This window comes from Corythoichthys intestinalis, chromosome 4 (assembly GCF_030265065.1).
Source record: "Corythoichthys intestinalis isolate RoL2023-P3 chromosome 4, ASM3026506v1, whole genome shotgun sequence".
NCBI lineage: Eukaryota > Metazoa > Chordata > Actinopteri > Syngnathiformes > Syngnathidae > Corythoichthys > Corythoichthys intestinalis.
Genome location: NC_080398.1, coordinates 2,998,539 through 3,012,813, shown reverse-complemented (window position 1 = coordinate 3,012,813; position 14,275 = coordinate 2,998,539). Strand labels below are relative to the sequence as shown.

At 38.3% G+C, this 14,275-nt stretch overlaps 2 protein-coding genes across 4 annotated transcripts in view; one reads left to right on the top strand and one right to left on the bottom strand.

Annotated features, from left to right (window-relative positions):
- Positions 1-11,013, top strand: LOC130915061 (ELL-associated factor 1-like). Its single transcript, XM_057834758.1, has 6 exons — positions 1-280; positions 1,740-1,834; positions 3,377-3,513; positions 3,614-3,786; positions 9,239-9,457; positions 9,550-11,013. The coding sequence occupies exons 1-6, from the start codon at positions 178-180 to the stop codon at positions 9,597-9,599; spliced, it is 777 nt and encodes a 258-aa protein (XP_057690741.1). The 5' UTR covers positions 1-177; the 3' UTR covers positions 9,600-11,013.
- LOC130915060 (BMP-binding endothelial regulator protein-like) overlaps positions 10,845-14,275 on the bottom strand; it is a 64,170-nt gene continuing 60,739 nt past the window's right edge. For all 3 annotated transcript variants that reach the window (XM_057834754.1, XM_057834757.1, XM_057834756.1), the window contains one exon: positions 10,845-13,953. In XM_057834754.1, coding sequence (XP_057690737.1) covers positions 13,772-13,953 — 182 coding nt within the window. In that variant the 3' untranslated portion in view covers positions 10,845-13,771. The remainder of the gene's footprint in view (positions 13,954-14,275) is intronic.

Genomic DNA, 14,275 nt, shown 5'->3' with positions numbered 1-14,275 from the left:
ACATACGGGATGTTTTGCTAGCTGTTAGCCGCCTGGCTAACCTTGTCTCAGCTGACCTAATATTAGACAAATCTTGCTCTTTTTACAAACTTGTTTTCGTTTCGTTTATTCATTTTTTCCGGAATTTGTAATGAAAGTTTAAAGTTTGTGCTCGTTTGACGACCAGAAAGGGAGACGATGAACGGAAGTACGAACCCGCTGCTGGACAAAGAAGAGCATGTTTTGAAGCTCGGCGAAAGCTTTGAGAAAAGGCCAAAGTCCTCCTTTCACACCATCAGATGTGAGTAAACAACAACCAAACAAACAAATTTTATGTATTACAGGGCTTTTTTGGGGGAACAGATTTAGCGGTCTGGTAACAACATAATAGCATTGTAAAAAAAATAAAAAATAAATAAATAGTCCTTTACTGAGTGTGGCATTTAGTCTTGATTGTTGTGAGACTGAAATGGCATACTAATTTAACAAATAAAAGAAAAATCAATAGCAAAGTACAAAGTGAAAATTCAGAAAGAAAAAAAGGTAAACATTTCACTGAATGAAAATAAATAAATAAATAAATAAAATTTGTTTAAAAAACACAAATTTACACGACAGATTTTCAATTGATTACAGTACTGGGCTATAGATAAAAACATAGAAATGAAATAAAACATTTAAAATATATAGAAAAATATTTTAGAACGTGAAAGAGAAATGTTTACACAGGAAAAAATGTAAACAATTCCCTCTTTTAGACCTAAATTCCAAACGAGATAAATAAGAATAGTACAAAAAAAAATTGATACAAATGTTTCAGAAATAATGCTGAAAATGTAACAAAAATATTAAAATTTTATATAAATTATATACAAATGTCAATGGCATCTATTTCTCAAACTAGAGACTCTTACGTACTTGTCTTCTTGCTCGGTTGTGCAGCGGGGCCTCCCGCTTCTTTTTATACTCTGGTTCGAGCTTGTTTGTGCTGCTCCTTGAAGTGGGTGGTACACAGCGTTATCGTAAATCTTCAATTTCTTGGCAATTTCTCTAGTGGAATAGCCTTCATTTCTAAGAACAGATTGTCAAGTTTCACGTGAAAGTTGTCTTTTTCTGGCCATTTTGAGAGTTTCATCAAACCCACAAAGGTGATGCTCCAGATACCGGTTTTATAGCTTCTCTAACCACCTAAACTGTTTTGAGCTGTGCCAACATAATTGCACAAGGTTTTCTAATCATCTATTACCCTTCTAAGGCAACTAGCAAACACAATATACCATTAGAACACTGGAGTGGCCTCTTTACAAAACTACGTAGATATTGCATTAAAACCGGATGTTTCCAGCTAGAATAGTAATTTACCACATTGATAATGTATAGAGTTTTTTTTTCTGATTAGTTTAATGTTATTTCCATTGAAAAAACTGTGCTTTTCTTTCAAAACGGAGGACATTTCTAAGGGACCCCATACTTTTGAACGGTAGTGTACATGAAAATAGAAAAAACAATACATCGTATTCGGAAAAATACCAAATATTGGATAAAATTATGCACATTTTCTCAACCAAAAATATCCCATTCACCCCAAAATTGCCAAAATATACCTATTTTGTCTACTATATATAAAACATCTGAAAACAATTTAAAACCATTTAACAGAATACTCCATTATATAGAACAGAATGGCTACATAAAACTTGATAGAAAAACTGAATTGTCGCCGTCATTTCTGACAATGAATACAATTTAATTTTGAACAGATGACTTCAAACCGGCGTCCATTGACACGAGCTGCGAAGGAGAACTGCACGTTGGCAAAGGAGATGAAGTCACCATCACGCTGCCTCACATTCCGGTACGACGTTTTTATTAACTTATTGGCTGGGTCCAGTTGTGTGGCTCCTTTTGCTGTGTATGGATCGGACGTCTTGCACCGTCAATAGCAGACAAATGAGCTAAAAAATAAAATGTGTCCTTCCTCTGGCCAGTATGCACCCTTCGGTCCATTGGTTTATCATTAGTAGACGTCAATAGCTGCGAATAAGTTAAAAAATAACCCTCCTATCAATTAGTTTGGCATTACAGTAGTAGGCACCCAATCTGCAGATGATGAGTTCAACTCCTCGATGCCTGAATCTACATTGAACAAATTTACATGAATACATACAGTAGGGAGAGTGGGGAGAACAAGTATTTGATACACTGCCTATGGATTTTCCCATTGGCAGTGTATCAAATACTTGTACTCCCCACTGTAAGTGCATAAAATTAGTATTAATTAAAGCAATATGCAATAAAAAAAAATAAAAATACAGCTAAACATTTGAAGACTCAACAAAATCAACATAAAAAAGTTTTAAAAGAAAAATAAATTTAGATTACACATGAAAAAATATATATATTTCAAGTTTTATTTTTTAAATAAATTGAAAAATGTATTATTCTTATATATTTAAAGATATCTGTTTAAAATCTTTCTATAAATTTTTAAAAATTTAGAATTTCTAGTTTTTAAATGAATTTTTTCAATTTAATCTCATTTTTTATGACTACTAGTTTTACTTTACTACAATTTTTATGTACTTTTTAAAAATGTATTTTCATGCATGCCTCAAATTACATTTAACAAATATACATAATTTGAATATGCTAAAGTAAAGACATAATTTAAAAGAAGTAAAAATAAATTTAGAAGATACATTATGATAAAAAAAAGCATTTTAAATTAAAAATAATTTAAAAAGAAAGAATTAACTTTATTAAATATTATTTTATCATACAATTTTTTTTTTATTATTACTTATTTTTATGATCTTTTATTACATTAAAATATTTGTATTCATTATTTTGTTTTATTACTTTATTTTGAATTTTCGATATTTTTATGATTAGTAATTTATTTTTTATATTACAAAATATATTGTTTTAAATTTATTTTGTTTTTGACTTAATATATTTTAGCGTTTTATCATTATAATTTTTTAATATAAATTTTGGATTTACAGTCTAACTGAAGTTTTCAATTTAATCTGTTATTTTTTATTACTATTATTTTTATGTACTCATGTAAAATGTATTTTTATGTATATATATTCCCCTAATTCTTTTAACTCATTCACTCCCAAAGACTTATAAACAATGTTGTTTATGATGTTCGACTGCTCATAACTTAAAAACAAAAAATATTACAGCTTTTTTATGATGAAAGCTGGCAATGCAATCTTTCTTTTTTGTAAGTTTTGCGTTCATGTATCTATAGAACACAATATTCTGTTTCGCTTAAAAGAAAGGCTTGTCTTAGATGTTACATGTTTTGTAGTGAATGAGTTAATGCACTAGCATATTTGTTAAATGCAAATTCAGGGTGTTTTGAAAAGGTCGCTGTTGTTGCTGCTAGGGCTCCACGCCGCCCATGACTGTATTCAAAGGCAACAAGCGACAATACCAGAAGGACTGCGTGCTCATCATCAATCACGACACTGGCGCCTTCGTGCTGGAGAAGCTCAGCAGCAGCATCCAGGTCAAGAAAACCAGGTGTTATATATTTTCTAGTATCATTATCAAGTAGGAAACGTTAGCATTGTGACGACAGTAGGGCTGATGTGCCACTCAAATCTGTTGTGTGTCGGTTCAGAGCGGAAGGCAGTAGTAAGATTCAAGCCCGCATCGAGCAGCAGGCGGTGCGGACCAACCAGGCGGGGCCTCAGTTTCGGGCGCCGACAAAGCCGGGCATATCCGCCAAGACGTCGCCCTCGCCCTCCAAGGACGACCCCTCGCCCGAACCGCAGCTGGACGACATCAAGAGAGGTGAGCATGTGCCGATTTGAGATTTTGACGGTATGATAACCTTGAGCAAAAATACTGTGGTATCATGGTATTGCAACTATAGCTCTAAAATGTGTTTTTTTTTAAATGGGTTGAAAAAAATCCATTGAAGAGGATTTTTTTTGCACTACATATTTGCAAATTGGAACATAAACATGAATATAATGCAACAATAAATAAATTAGTGCTGCAACGATTAATCGATGAACTCGAGGATTCGATTAGAAAAAAAATATTCGAATTAAATTTTGTTGCCTCGAGTATTCGTTTAATTAAAGTGGCGTTGTAATGGTTTATTTTGAAAGTGTTTGCATTTAGTTTTATTGATTAGGGTGGATACACTGCTGTCTGGTCTGCCTCTTTTTACATGGCTGGATCCAACTGCTCCCTGTTAAGACCAACGTAAGCTAAGTTTTTGTTTGAGCTAATGCTTTTTTTAAATGCATTTATAATCTAGTTTATAGGTATATTTAGCCATTTTTTGTTTTGTTTTTTTGGTGGGAATGTGTGTCTGAACCAATTGTTTAGAGCATTTAAAAAAAAACTTTAGCATTTTATAGCGTTTAGGCTAGTGGACTTTTTCTATGCAAGTTAGCCAATTGTTCTTTTGTTTTACATAGATTCTCATTTTTTAAAAATACATTTATAATGTTTGAGGTTCAGCTCAGGTATTTTAATTTTTTATGTTCCTTATCTGATTACTGGATTATATGAACTAACTAGTCCATCAATAAATCGACTACTAAAATATACGATAGCTGCAGCCCTACATTGATTGACTGAAAATAGTTCAATATTGGATTAAATGTCTTTTTTTGTCATGTATATTTATAATAGCTCTTTACCTAGAAAAAGAAAAAAAAAAGTTTTATCCGATTACTCGATTAATCGATAGAATTTTCAGTCGATTACTCGATTACTAAAATATTCGATAGCTGCAGCCCTAAAATAAATAACAAAAAAATAACAAATATTTTAAATAAAACTGAAATAAATAGAACTTATAAACTAAACCCACAGCTCAAGTTGCTAAACATTAGAACAAAAATATTTTTTTTTCCATAAAAAAGAAAAAACACTTCTAAATAAAATTTAAAATAATATATGTATATATCAAGCACGTCACTGACTTTAAAGCTTCATCTCAACATTTTTAGGGACATGCTCATTTTCTACATATTTCTCTTCTAAATAAAATGTAAAATAATATATGTATATATCAAGCCAAAGTTTCCGTTTAGCACCTCCAACAATCAATTTGAATCCTTTCCATATCCCACTCCTACCGCAGTTGTTTGCTTTTCAATTCCCCTGTCTTTAGTTTGTTTGTCACTCCTATAACTGCTCCATATCGAAAAGGAAATACCATGATGCTCGCGGACGGCGCCAGGGCGCGGGAGGGGAAGACTGAAAAGAAAGCGACTGCGTTCACGTGCGCAGGCATGCACAGCGCCTTCTCTGTTTTATCCAAAGTATTTTATTTAAAATCCATACATCGTTTTAGTATAAATATATGAATGTATTGTTGAAATTCGCCTCCCCAGTCAAGCCGCACGGAAACAGCGACAGCCATACAAAGTGCCGCTCTGCCGATGCTGCTTCGCGCGTGCCAACAGGGACGGCGGAATTTCGCGCGTTCATCTCTGATGTTAACCCTTTGTACTGACTCCATGTTCCAAAAGTTTGAAAAAGACTCGCCGAAAGCAGGTTGACAATTTATTCGTCGACAATGGTCAAAAACAAGGCAAAAGCAGACGACGGAGGGACAATTCTGGATCCAAAACAAGGCTACATGTTTCCGAGCAGCAAAATCTGTGTTGTCTCAGCGACCGATGCTGGTCTTGACGTCCCAAGCGCCTGCTATCAACTTTGTTATCCGGGCTGGCTCTACTTGTTGTCGGACAAAGAGCGCTTTGTCCTTGCAGAACTGATTTGCAAGTTTTGCAAACGTTGGGCTTCTGTGATAAGATGTTGTGTATTTATTCTGATTCTTTTCATTATACTATGGTGTGCTATCTACTGTATTCTACACTAGGTGTGTCAGAGCAGTACAGTCCCACAGTAAATATGAGAAATGATACTATTCCCTGATTAATTGTATTCCGTGTGTTCGAGTAATGCAAACAGTTAGACGGTGCCTACGAGAAACGGTACCACTTTTCCATTTCCCCCTCAGGAGCCCCGATAAGGTGATTAACTTTACTGTGTCAAGTCTGCCTAAACTATAGTTAAATGAATGTGTTAGACTAATGCAAACAATTATATGGTGTGTGAGAGAACGGTACCTTTTCCCTTCAATATATATATATATTTTTTTAAGTTAGCGAGAGAGAAGTCGCCCCGACCCGACTGTAAATAATCAGTGGGGCAAATAAGTATTTAGTCAACCACTAATTTGTGCAAGTTCTCCCACTTGAAAATATTAGAGAGGCTTGTAATTGTCAACATGGGTAAACCTCAACCATGAGAGACAGAATGTGAAAAAAAAAAACCTAGAAAATCACATTGTTTGATTTTTAAAGAATTTATTTGCAAATCATGGTGGAAATAAGTATTTGGTCTATACCAAAAGTTCATCTCAATACTTTGTTATGTACCCTTTGTTGGCAATAACGGAGTCCAAACGTTTTCTGTAACTCTTCACAAGCTTCTCACACACTGTTGCTGGTATTTTGGCCCATTCCTCCATGCAGATCTCCTCTATAGCAGTGATGTTTTGGGGCTGTCATTGGGCAGCACGGACTTTCAACTCCCTCCTCACCCTGTGGCGTCAAAATGATAACAAGAACGGGGAGCAAAAATCCCAGAACCACACGGGGGGACCTAGTGAATGACTTACAGAGAGCTGGGACCACAGTAACAAAGGCTACTATCAGTAACACAATGCGCCGCCAGGGACTCAAATCCTGCACTTCCAGACGTGTCCCCCTGCTGAAGAAAGTACACATCCAGGCCTGTGTGCGGTTCGCTAGAGCAGGGTTCCCCATCTGCCGAGCCGGTCCGTGGCGCATTTGCTACCAGGCCGCACAGAAATAATTTAATAACGACCGCATTCTGGCCGAATTAACCCTGTGCCCCTGCTTAACACACCAATATCTCTACTCTAGATATAATACTATGGGATAGATTACAATGTCGTCATAGAAGTCCATTGATTGGACAGCTAGCAGTACATCTTGTTTGTGTATATAATATATCTATGTGCGCTTGTCCTCGATAATAACGTATTACTAGGCCACGGGCACAGCACATTTGTTCCCGGAAATAATTAGCCCCCACACGAGCGAAGATAACTGGAAAACGGACGTCTTTGGAGATATTTTTACGGCGAAAAGGGCACCTGACGAGCCTACAACCTTGAAGACCCACGAACTGCGAAGGAGTGGATTTGTGACCCGTTTTTGAATAAACAGAGAGATCGCAAATGACGGTGACCTTATTAAACGTACATTTCAGACAACAACTCTACCGAGGTTCCCGATTAAAGTCATTCTGGAATATCCTGACATCGCGACAAGAGCACTGAAAACCTTGCTACAATTTCCAACATCATATCTTTGTGAAGCGGGCTTCTTAATTAATGTTTAACGACAAGGAGCACGGTGTGCAGTTGTTGTGTGCAGCTTACATGGCAGGATGAATCTGAGAAGAACTTTTCTACAAGTCCTTCCATGATTAAACGTAAGTTAATATTCCTTTCTTTCAAGAAAGTGTGTAGTGTTTACCTTGGAATCGCTGCATTTGCGCATTTTGCGGCTATGTTTAACGTTACGCGCATGCGCAGAACCGCATCGTTGCAATTTTTGATGGGTTGCAAAATTTGTCAGAACACCGGTTCGTGAAAAAAAAGACCCAAATAACACCGGTCCGTGGTGCAAAAAAGGTTGGGGACCCCTGCGCTAGAGAGCATTTGGATAATCCAGAAGAGGACTGGGAGAATGTGTTATGGTCAGATGAAACCAAAATAGAACTTTTTGGTAGAAACACAGGTTCTCGTGTTTGGAGGAGAAAGAATACTGAATTGCATCCGAAGAACACCATACCCACTGTGAAGCATGGGGTGGAAACATCATGCTTTGGGGCTGTTTTTCTGCAAAGGGACCAGGACAATTGATCTGTGTAAAGGAAAGAATGAATGGGGCCATGTATCGAGAGATTTTGACTGAAAATCTCCTTCCATCAGCAAGGGCATTAAAGATGAGACATGGCTGGGTCTTTCATTATGACAATGATCCCAAACACACAGCCAGGGCAACAAAGGAGTGGCTTCATAAGAAGCAGTTCAAGGTCCTGGAGTGGTTTAGCCAGTCTCCAGGTCTCAACCCCATAGAAAATCTGCGGAGGGAGTTGAAATTCTGTGTTGTCCAACGACAGCCCCAAAACATCACTGCTCTAGTGGAGATCTCCATGGAGGAATGGGCCAAAATACCAGCAACAGTGTGTGAAAACCTTGTGAAGAGTTACAGAAAACGTTTGGCCTCCGTTATTGCCAACAAAGGGTCACAACAAAGTATTGAGATGAACGTTTGGTATTGACCAAATACTTATTTTCCACCATTATTTGCAAATAAATTATTTAAAAATCAAACAATGTGATTTTCTGTTTTTTTTTTCCCACATTCTGTCTCTCATGGTTGAGGTTTAACCATGTTGACAATTACAGGCCTCTCTAATATTTTCAAGTGGAAGAACTTGCACAATTAGTGGTTGACTAAATACTTATTTGCCCCACTGTAAGTCGCTCCAGAGTATAAGACGCACCCTCTGCCAAACTATGAAAAAAACTGCAACTTATAGTCCGAAAAGTACGGTAATCTGCTAAATCAGCCGAATTTGCAGTACATCTGCATGGTGTAAAGCAGGGTTGCCCAACCCCGGTCCTCGAGAGCCCCTATCCAGCTTGTTTTCCTTGTCTCCCTACTTTAACACACCTGAATCAAATGATCAGCTCATCAGCAAGCTCTGCAGCAGCCTGATAACGATCCTGATTAGCTGATTCAGGTGTGTTAGAGGAGGGAGACATGGAAAACAAGCTGGATAGGGGCTCTCGAGGACCGGGATTGGGCACCCTTGGTGTAAAGCAATGCCATATTGTGAGATGCTGACCCTGGTTTCGTCACATTCGCATTCGTCCTCAACCCGAGACTGGAGCCGGAAGTCACTCATTTTCATGGCGCAGGATTAAAAAAAATGAATAAGTAAAATGATCGCTTCCACACACATCCAAGCGGTCCATTTCATTCAGGAGTATAAAATACCGCGTGAAATATGAAACAAACATGCTTTTTGCTGCCATAGGCACTTTAAAGTTGCAAATCTTATATGAGATTTGCTGAAACCTGGAGAAACCCTGCATGAGCGACCCTGAGGTTCCCACTCTTAGTTACTACCCACCTGTGCAATTTTCCGTGTATTTTTTATTTTTTTTTTTAAGAGCTGCGAGCCGAAGTAGACGTAATCGAGCAGATGAGCAGCAGCGGTAGCAGCAGCTCGTCCGGCTCGGCCGCTGCCTCGCCCGCCGCCGGCGACAGCAGCGACGACGGCGAGCGCCCGTCGGGCCCTGTCCCGTCTCCGACCCCCGCCCGCCACACCCTTGCAAACGGTGGTGGCGAACGGCAACCGCCCGCTAACCACCAGCTCATTAACACGCTCAGTAAGTACAAAACAAACAAAATCACCAAACGTCCTCTAGAGGTCGCTAATGAACAGTTTTTGTTGTTTTTTTTTTTTTAATGACATAAACAGGAAGCGATCTTCAACTGAGCGAGTCGGGCAGCGACAGCGACGACGACTAAACCTTGTTTTAAATTTTTAATGGTACCCCATGCATGCACAGGAAAATCAAGTATTTTTTCACACAAAAAAAGTATTTTTTTCCCCAGATGTGAAATATTTAATTTTTGTATGTGAGAAAAGTTGAAAGATTCTATATGAGAGTGAGATTTATTTTCTGTACGTCACGTTAAGCTACATGCTAGTCATGCTTTTAACTCTTTCGGTGCTATTGACGTCTATAGACGTCCAATCACGTGACACTTAAAAATTAAAACTAAATGAGTTTGTTACAATAGACATTTAATCTAGTCCGATTGATTTGGACGTCTATCGCCGTCAATGGCAGTTAAAGAGTTAACATACACAAAAAAGGGAAAGTTTGCTTTTTTTTTTTCATTGTTGTTTGATGACACCTGAGAGTCAAAAATTGTTTAAAAAATGAAGAAAAAATAAGTTTAAAAAAAGTCCAATTGTTTTAAAAATGGTTAAATTCAATTTAAAAATTGAGTGTGTTAAACAAAAATTTGATGTTTATGTGATTTAAAAATATTTTTAAAGTTTTCCAGTCAATATGATGCAAAAAAGTCAGTCAAAAACAGTCAAATCAGCAAAAAAAAGAAGCTAAAAGCTGCTAAGACAAAAAAGAAATTGGTTTAATCTAATTTAAAAAGGGAGTGTTTTAAGGAAAATTGATTTTTATGTGATTTTAATTTTTTTCAAATCCTGTAAAAATGAAGCAAAAATGAGTAAAACAGTCAAATTGTTTAAAAAAAAAGAGAGAAGCAGCTAAATAAAAAGAAATTGGTTAAATTAATTTAAAATTTGAGTGTTTTAAAAATAATTTTAAAAATGAAGCAAAAATGAGTCAAAAACAGCCAAATTGGTATAAAAAAAAGCTAGCAGCAAAACAAAAAAAAGTCAGTTAAAGTTTGAAAATTAGTGTTTTAAAGAAAAATCGTATGTGATTTAAATTTTTTTTTTTTTTTTTTTTACAAGATTTAACTAACAGTCAAATTGGTCTTAAAAAAAGCTATAATCAGCAAAAGAAAAAGCAAAATTACTGGAAAAAAAATTCATGCATCAATGGGTTAATTAACTTTATATATTTTCTTCAAATTTTAATTTTAAATTTATTTTTAAGTTTCAGATTTTAAATTATGTTGTTTTATTTAATATATATATATATTTCATGTACTTATGTATTCAAACAATGCATCTTGATGTATGTCGGTTAAATGTAAATTCAGGTATTAAATTCACTTGACTAAGATCAAGAACAAGCTTTTTATTATAAGTTAAAAACCCAAGTGGTATTTGAGCTGCATTTGTTGTTACTTCCTCTGAATTGTGTTTGTTGCCACCTTACTGTACAAAATTGCAGCTGAGAAAATGTGTTGTATTATTGTTCAATTAAAAAAAAAAAAAAAAATCAAACAATATTTGTATAAAAAGCTCATTTTTAGCAAGGATGTTGAGAAAGACCAGTTGGATAAAAGATTATATTGTGGCTCTTAAATAATGAGGGGAAGATGTTATATATATTTTTTTCAATGAACACCTTCCGCAAAGACGCTACAGTACTTTTCAACAATAATACCAACACATGAGTCACATTTGGGCACACACAAGTACACACAACACATAAACATAAATAGCTTTTTGTACTTTTACAGTGAACCCCTGCCACATTTTAGTGCTGTACACTTTTGAAAGCATGCGTACTGTCCGGGTGTGTAATTTAAAAATATTTTTTGTTTGTTTGTGTTGCTTTGTTAAATCCAAATGGCATTATTCATTATGATATAATATGAAAATTGCTCTTCGTGATCACTTCCTGTTGATATTTTGACATAGATGGCCGTCAATGGCATCGATTTACAGATGTGTCAATGTAATCGAAGTATTTCAGCATCAATAGAATCGACATACATGGCCGTCAATGGCATGGACGTACTTGGCCATCAATGGCATGGATGTACATTTCTGTCAAGGCCATGGATGTACATGCCCGTACGTACATGACCGTCAATGGTATGGACCTACATGATTGTCAATGCCATGGATGTACATTGCCATCAATGGCATGGTTGTACATGGGTGTCAATGGCATGGACATACATGGCCTTCAATGGCAAGGACGTACATTGCCGTCAATGGCATTGACGTACATGATCGTCAATAGCATGGACGTACATGGCCGTCAATAGCATGGACGTACATGGCCGTCAATGGCATGGATGTCCGTTGGCTTCAATTGCATGGACGTACATGACCGTCAATGGCACCGACATACATTGGTGTCCATGGCATGGACGTACATTGCCGTACGTACATGACCGTCAATGGCATGGACGTACACTGGTTCAGTGGCATGGACGTACATGACCGTTCGTACATTACCGTCAATGGCATGGACGTACATAGCCGTTAATGCCATGGACATACATTGGTGTCAATGGAATGGACGTACATGGCCTTCAATGGCATGGACTTACATGGCCGTTAATACCATGGAGGTACATTGGTGTCAATTGCATGAATGAATGAATTAGCCGTCAATGGTATGGACTTACATGGCCGTTAATGCCATGAACATACATGACCGTCAATGGCATGGACGTACATAACCGTTCGTACATTACTGTCAATGGCATGGACGTACATGGCCATCAATAGCGTGGACGTATATGGCCGTCAACGGCATGGATGTCCGTTGGCTTCAATGGCATGGACGTACCTGACCGTCAATAGCATGGACGTACATGGCCGTCAATGGCATGGACGTCCGTTGGCTTCAATGACATGGACGTACCTGACCGTCAATAGCACAGACGTACATTGGTGTCAATGACATGGACGTACATTGCTGTATGTACATGACCGTCAATGGCATGGACATACATTGGTGTCAATGGCATGGACCTACATTGCCGTACGTACATGACCGTCAATGGCATGGACGTACATTGGTGTCAATGACATGGACGTACGTGACCGTTCGTACATTACCGTCAATGGCATGGACGTACATGGCCGTCAATGGCATGGACTTACATGGCCGTTAATGCCATGGACATACATTGGTGTCAATGGCATGGACGTTAATACCATGGACGTACATTGGTGTCAATTGCATGAATGAGTGAATGGCCGTCAATGGTAGTGACTTACATGGCCCTTAATGCCATGGACGTACATTGGTGTCAATGGCATGGATGTACATTGCAGTACGTACATGACCGTCAATGGCATGGACGTACATGACCGTTCGTACATTACTGTCAATGGCATGGACGTACATTGCCGTCAATGGTATGGACTTACATGGCCGTTAATGCCATGGACGTACATTGGTGTCAATGGCATGGACGTACATTGCCGTACGTACATGGCCGTCAATGCCATGAACATACATTGGTGTCAATGGCATGGACGTACATGGCCGTCAATGGCATGGATGTACATGGTCGTTAATGCCATGGACGTACATTGGTGTCAGTTGCATGAATGGCCGTCAATAGCATGGACGTATATGGCCGTCAATGGCATGGAAGTACGTTGGCTTCAATGGCATGGACGTATCTGACCGTCAATAGCATGGACGTACATGGCCGTCAATGGCATGGACGTCCGTTGGCTTCAATGGCATGGACGTACCTGACCGTCAATGGCAAGGGCGTACAAGGCTGTTAATGGCATAAACTTACCTGGGATACACTCCAATCAGCACACCTGGAAAGGACATTTTAACGCTAATTTCATTCCCACCATCAATGGTGAGTTTCTCAAAATCTTGATTTGTTTCGAGAAACTTGCCATAGCAGCGTGAGTGCTTTTCAAAGTGGCACTGAACTGGCGTGGGGGCGTGGCTCCCCTCAAATTCCCACAATGCACCGGGGTTCACTGTAAGTCATTAGTTAGCTGCGCCTTCGTGCTCCCGCTTTCGCTATATAAATTAACAGTATCAACACATGACAAATGTAGAAAAGCTGGTCATAAATCTCTTTGGCTTCCCGTACAAAATCGCCTCGTCCTCTCCGGAGACGGTCTCAAAGAGTCCAAAAAGTTCTGACGAGGTTCTCCCGCGAAAATATATCTCCTGAGTGTTTATTAAAAAGGGATTCCTTAAACCCTGAGTCTGTTTTGACGCATCTCAACAAGTCCGAGATGTTTTTTTTCGGGGGTCCGGTTGTCACCGCCCGGGGCACGCCAGGGGGCGGATGCAGCGTCCCTGGAAAAGCACCAAGTTGGCGGGACAGTGGCAGCCGGCCACGCAGGGCTTGCGGCACGGCCCGATCTCGTTCCAGTTGTCGCAGGTTTTGGTGCAGCCCGGACCGCACGTGTCGTATATCGCGCCGTGTTTGCACTGCGTAGCTGCCACATAACAACAACCGTGTCAGTTCACTGCCACTTTTTTGTTTGGTAGTAGTTTTGTTTGCAGGCTAGTACAAAAACTATGAACTTATTCGCTGCTATTGACATCCAATTCGATTGGAATATTCGTTCCTCCTAGTCAAAATTGATTGGACGTCTAGAGCCGTCAATGGCAGCCAATGAGTTCATGACTTGATGTTAATTTAATATACAAAAGCCTAAAAATTTAAAACCACTCGTCACAAGTATTCATAGATAGTTAGATATCTTTACATTTCAGTAAAAATATGCATGCTACTGTGTTGTTTCTATTTACACTGGA